At 33.8% G+C, this 6377-nt stretch overlaps 1 protein-coding gene across 1 annotated transcript in view; it reads left to right on the top strand.

The window, feature by feature from the left end:
* Positions 1–3505, top strand: part of CPQ (carboxypeptidase Q) — a 403085-nt gene extending 399580 nt beyond the window's left edge. Inside the window, exon 7 of the mRNA XM_012643660.1 lies at positions 3109–3505. Coding sequence (XP_012499114.1) covers positions 3109–3272 — 164 coding nt within the window. The 3' untranslated portion in view covers positions 3273–3505. The remainder of the gene's footprint in view (positions 1–3108) is intronic.
* The last annotated feature ends 2872 nt before the right edge of the window (positions 3506–6377 follow it).

Genomic DNA, 6377 nt, shown 5'->3' with positions numbered 1-6377 from the left:
ATAAACCCACAGAAAGATGGAGGAGAAAAATAATAAATATAAGAGCAGAAATCAATGAAAGAATACTATATAATAGAAAATATCCAAAAAAAACAAAAATTGTCCTCTTTTTTTCTTCAAAAGACTAATAAAATTGACAAACTGCCAGCAAGATCAATGAATAAAATAAAAGACACCAATAACCAACATCGGAAATGAAAAGATGCTGCAGACATCAATAAAGATTAAAAACAAGATATTATTGACAACTTTATGACAATTATTTTGAATATTTAGGCAAAACTCATAAATTCCTAGAGAAATGTAACTTCCATAATTAGTTAAAAAATGAATACAAAACCTTAATAACCCCATAACCATGAAAGAAATTAAATCATTAGTTAAAATTGTTACTATAAAGCATTAGACTTAGATGGTTTTGTAGAAAGTTTTACAAAATAATCAGGAAATAAATAATTCTAATCTTACACAACCTATTTCAGAATGTAAAAAAAAGAGGGAACACCATTTTATGAATCAGGTATATCCTTGACATTAAGACCCAGAAAATGTGAATTTTTTAATTGTAAATTTACAATAGCAACAAAAAATATAAGCCATCAAGGAAAGAAAACTAACTAAAAGTATGGAAAACTGTATTACAAAATTTTAAAGACATTGTGGAAGACTTAAATAGAAACATATAACAATATACCATTTTTATGGATAAGAACACAATATCCCAATAAAAATATGTTATATTCCCCCCCAATTTGATGTATAGATTAACACAATTCTGATCAAAATCCAAAAATATTTTTGGAGAATTTTAAAGTGATTCTAACATTTTTCTGAAAGAGCAAATGGTTCAAAATAGTCAAGATACTCTCAAAGGAGAAGGAAGAGAAGGTGAGGGAACTTACTTACCCTGCAAGATATCAAGGATTAGAAAGTAATAGCAAGTAAGACAGTATGGTGTTGCCACAGGGATAGACAAATAGACACTGAAAAGAATAAGAAAGCCCCAAAACAAACCTTCACATGAAAGAAAACTTGATATATGGCAAAATTGATACTGCAGATCAGTGGGAAAAGAGGATATACTAGTCAATAAATGTTTCTGGACAATTGAAAAATAAAAATAGAATCCTACCTCACACCCTACACAAAAATCAGTTCCTATTCCAGATAGATGGAGAATGCAAAAATGAAAAGCAAATCTTTAAAAATTTTAGAATATAACATTAGAGAATATCTTTTTGATATTAGGGTAGAGAAGGATTTCTTAAGATATAAAAAGTACAAATCTTAAAGGAAAAGATTTATAAATCCAACTACATTAAAAGTAAGAACAATATGTCAAGAACTCCTACAAATCAATTTAAAAAAACAAACATATCAACTGAAAAATGGGCAAAAGGTATGAACAGCAATTCCACAAAAGAGAAAATGTAAATGACAAAAAAAAGTGTAAAAACATGCTCAATCTCACAGATACTTTTACAAATGATAATGAGATAACATTTCACACTCACCGAATTAGCAAAAATGCAGTTTGACAATACCAAGTGCTGGAGACTGTGCGAAGCAAGAGAACAATTCATATACTAACTGTGTAAGTGTAAATTAAAAAGGAAAACATTTTGGAATTGCATGGTAAAATTAAACACACACATACTCTACCGGCCAGCAATCCATGTTAACATTTAGAGCCTAGAGAATGTGGATAGTAGCATATAATGACAGAAAACTGGAAACCACCTAAATGGACATTGTCAGGAAAATGGATAAATAAATACAATGAGATAATGTACAGCAATAAAAACTGAAAATACTACAGCTATACACGATAACAGATAAGTCTTACATATGTTTGAATGGAAAAAACTAGTTACAGAAATACAAGGGCTGTCTGGAAAGTATCCAGCCATTGTTAAGTTAATATAATGACAGTATATTACACGGCTGGATACTTTCTGGACAGCCCTTGTATAACTGGAGGATATGGTTCAAAAGCAGCCAATATTAAACTGTATATATAGTTATATATATAATTACGTACATATATGTGGTAAACTATAAAGTGATAAAACTATTTTAAAAAAGCAAGGAATGACTCACAAGTAGGACAGGAGGATATGGTCTACCATTGGGGGGAGTCATAATATGGGTTTCAGAGGAACTGGCAATAGGTTTCTTGCATTGAATTATGGACATATGTGTATGTTATATTGTCACCTTTTGTAATAGACATTTATGTTCTCTACAATTTTATGTTTGTATGGTGTATTTTGCAATAAAATAATTAACCAACTAATCAATCAAGCTTGCTAGAGGTTAAAGAACTGCAGCTAGAAGCCACAAGATGGGCCTAGTACGTTTTCAAGGATAAATAAGAGACAGTGAAATTTCCATGAGGCTCTGATTCATGGCTGAAACTAGTGAAAAGCTTCACTCTTGAATGAGAAGAAAGTTTTAAGTGGGGCAGAGACTTCTGCTAGTGCCCTTGGAGGTTGCTGGGGAGTTTGTGACTTGTGATTGCAATAAGTAAATGAATGATTTGAGAAGGGAAACTTGAACAAAGGAGTACTGACTTGCTTTTGTATCAGGAAGGTACATAATTTGTAGTCATGTAGGTACAAAAATGATACTGTCCTTTTTATAAATATGAGGACATTTGTATCTGTTACTTATACAAATAAAAGTTTATTTTTCCTCTCAGAGCAGGAAGTCCAGAAATAGGCAGTGCAGAGCTTGTTCAGTGGGTTAGCAATATTTTCTAAATCCAGGCTCCTTCTGTCTTTCCACTCTGCCATTTTTAGTGTGTGGGCTTTTTGCCCCATGCAGCTGCAAACTTCTCATCTACAATTAATGTAGGATTAGGCACACATTCCTGACTCTTTGTCAGCAAAGTAAAAGCTTTCCTAGAACTCTACTATAGCCTGCCACTCATACCCTGATCGTCAGGATGGTGTCACATGGCCATTTCTTGCTGCAAGAGAGCCTGGGAAAATATGATTTTGCTGTTGCAGCCTCTATAATAGGAGCCTGCAAAAGTGAAGGGCGAGAGGTAGCTAGCAGTGTCTGTCAAAGTACTCCACTAAGACTTCTCCCTTTTTTTCTCCCCAGGAGCCAGTCTGCTTGATAACTTGAATAAATACTTCTTCTTCCATCACTCCCATGGAGACACCATGACTGTCATGGATCCAAAGCAGATGAATGTTGCTGCTGCCGTTTGGGCTGTTGTCTCTTACGTCGTTGCAGACATGGAAGAAATGCTGCCTAGGTGCTAGAAAGAGCAATGAAATCTTGGGTCTGCAGCCTTGGGAAAAGCCTCTTCAAGTAATAATGTCATCTATTCATCTTCAAAGCACAACACTTTTTGTTCCTATAAGCAATGATCCCCCCACCACATAGAATCAACATATAGTAGGGATCACGATGGGGGGATTTCTTTATACTACCTTTTAAAAATATTGTTTCTACTTTGAAAATATGCACTAAATAAATCTTTGGAAGATCTCTGGTTTCATGTGTTCATTTATGGTCATTAAATATAGCAATATCAATTATTGTGGTTTATGTTATTTGCTGAAGGAGTAGAGGAATTACTCAATTGTAGTATGAACTTAATTGAATATATGAAGGCATGTGGCTTTCTAATTTGTACATTTTTATGCCATGTGAATTCTTTAAATGAGATATGGGAGTTCTAAATTAACAGGGAAAAAAGATGTCCCCATTTGGGAAAAAAATCAAGTATGTATAATTCAATTGCCTTATTAAATATGAGTACTAATATCTGTCACTATATAAATAATGCTATTTTACATTTATGTTTTGTGTATTTTACACAACATTTCCATGAAGTTGGGGCTTATTCACAATTTGCTGATAAAAAGGTTGAAGCTCAGAGAGGCTAAATAATATTTGCAGGGTCCTACAGAGCAAAAATATTGATCCCCATTCATTCTGGTGACAATCTCTACTATTCTTCCTCACATAATGTCCAATATTCAATAAAAAATAATAAGACACACTAAAAAAAGAAAGAAAATAAATAAACTCATTGTCAAGAGACAAAGCAATTAAGAGAACCAGACTAAGAGATAACTCAGAAGTTGGAACTATCAGAGAGGAAGCTTAATATTACCATGATTAATAATATGTTAAAGATCTAGTAGGAAAGATGGACTACCCATACAAACAGATGGAGAATTTTAGAAGAGAGATGGAAACTATAAAACAGAGTCAAATGCAAATGTTAAAATAAAAAAATACAATATCAGAGATAAAAAATTTCTCTTTTGGATTAACTAGTAGGTTGGACAAGGCCAAGGAAAGAATCAGTGGACTTAAATATAGGTCAATAAAAATTATCCAAACTGAAACACTAAGAGAAGAAACAATGAAGGGGAAAAAAATGCCAAGATGTATCATCCAAGAAGTATGATATAACATCAAGCGGTCTAATATACATGTAATTGAATTTCCAGGAGGAGAAGACAAAGTATCAGTTTTTTTTAATGGTAATAATTAAAAGGATTGAAGGACAGAGTAGCATCTTTGATACCTGGCAAGATGGCAGACCAGTATTGTGACTGGCCCTTATACTGAAAACAACTAAAAATGCTATTTAACATTTGAAACACCTTATTAAATATATGAATGTACTGGTTAAAAAGTAAAGAGTATTAGACGAAAGACAGAATAAAGGCATGTATCAAGAGAGATACATATTATAGAATATTAAACAAGCTTTCTCTTTGAGAAAATTCAACAAGCTTTCTCTTTGAGAAAATTCAGAGAATGTTGAAAATATTCGCTGGGTTAGTTTTGCAAACTTTTGGGGCTCAGGGAACTGTAGACAAATCCCAGATTCTGCCACATTAAGGATCCTAGAGAATCCCAACAAGAATGAGACCCCTAAAAATTATACCTTAATACAATGGTGAACTAAAAATAACTGAGGACTGCAAGAAAAGTTACCATGATTGAATAACTGCTGAATAGAGGGTCCAAAGAAACTTTCACAGATAAAGTTATAAAAAATATGAACTCACAGCCCAAAGTGGGGTGTGGGGAAGGAACCACAGCATTCTGAGCAAGAGCAAACCAAAAAAGACAACAAAAGAGTTAACCCACAGTGTCCTCTGATATTGGAATCTTTAGGTTGAGAATTTTTTAAACTATGTCCATTATGTTTAAAGAAGTAAAAGAAGTGATTGAAAATAGAATAGAGAGCAAAGTACTATAAAAAAAAATGACCAAGCATATTGTTGAAAGAACCAAATAGAACTCCTAAAAATATAAACTTTAATAAGTGAAATTTAAAAATTAAGGGACCAATTTAATCAATTTAATAAGCAAATTCCTGAATTAAAAGACAATAGTGAAGAAATTCATGAGAATTCAGCATAGAAAGCCAAAGATATGGAAAATATGAGTGAGAGGTTAAGAAATATGAAGGATAGAGCTATATTGTCTAACATATGTTTAATCAGGATCTCAGACAAATGAGACAAAGAATTATATGAAGAAATATTAAATGAAACTTTTTCAGAAATAGTGATACACACCAATCCACAGAATGAAGAAATCCAATGAATCCCAAACAGAATAAATGAAAAGACATAGAGAATCTACTGACCAAAAAAGACAAAGAGAAGATATTTGAAGTAAGAGAGCAGAGATGGATTATCTTAAAATGAACAACAATTAGACTTTTAGCTAACTTTCCAATAGCAACAGTGCAAGCCAGAAGACAGTGAAATAATAATCTTCAACATGCTGAGAGACAATAGTTATCAACCTAAAAATTCTGTGCTCAGGAAAAATACCTTTCAAAAACAAGGACATTTTCAGATAAAAAGTGAGAGAGTTTACTACCAGCAGATCTTCACTAAAGGAAATTAGAAAAAGTATACTCCAGGCAAAATTAAATGATCCTAGAGTGAACACTATCATACAAGAAGTGAAGAGACTGGCTCAGGCCAAGATCTATGTGTGATCTTTCAGGCCTGACTGTAAGCGGTGACAGGGGCTTTGCCTGGCAGGCCTGGTGGGAGAACTCTGCCACACCAGATTTAGTATACAGCCAAGGATCTTAGTTTTCCAGAGGGCAGTCAAGGACTGAGGCCCTCTAGGGCACCCAGCCATTCCTCCCCCAAACACCTCCATTCAAGGCCTCCTTATCTTATGAGCAAGACACTCTCATCCACTCTGAGTGAGTGCTTTTCCACTTCTAGCCCTTCCCCCTCCCCCTCTCCTCAGTCCCCCATAAATGTCAGAAATCACATTCAGGGCTCTTTGGCCCTGAGATGATTTCTCCTATCTGGGATGATTCATCTGTCCCTTGCCTAGTGCTATTCTCTGGGGAAAAAATGGAACATTAGGGA

The sequence above is a fragment of the Propithecus coquereli genome, unplaced genomic scaffold (genome assembly GCF_000956105.1).
Source record: "Propithecus coquereli isolate 6110/MARCELLA unplaced genomic scaffold, Pcoq_1.0 Scaffold2, whole genome shotgun sequence".
Classification (NCBI taxonomy): domain Eukaryota; kingdom Metazoa; phylum Chordata; class Mammalia; order Primates; family Indriidae; genus Propithecus; species Propithecus coquereli.
Note: the sequence above shows the minus strand (reverse complement) of the source record. Positions and strands in the feature narration are given on the sequence as shown.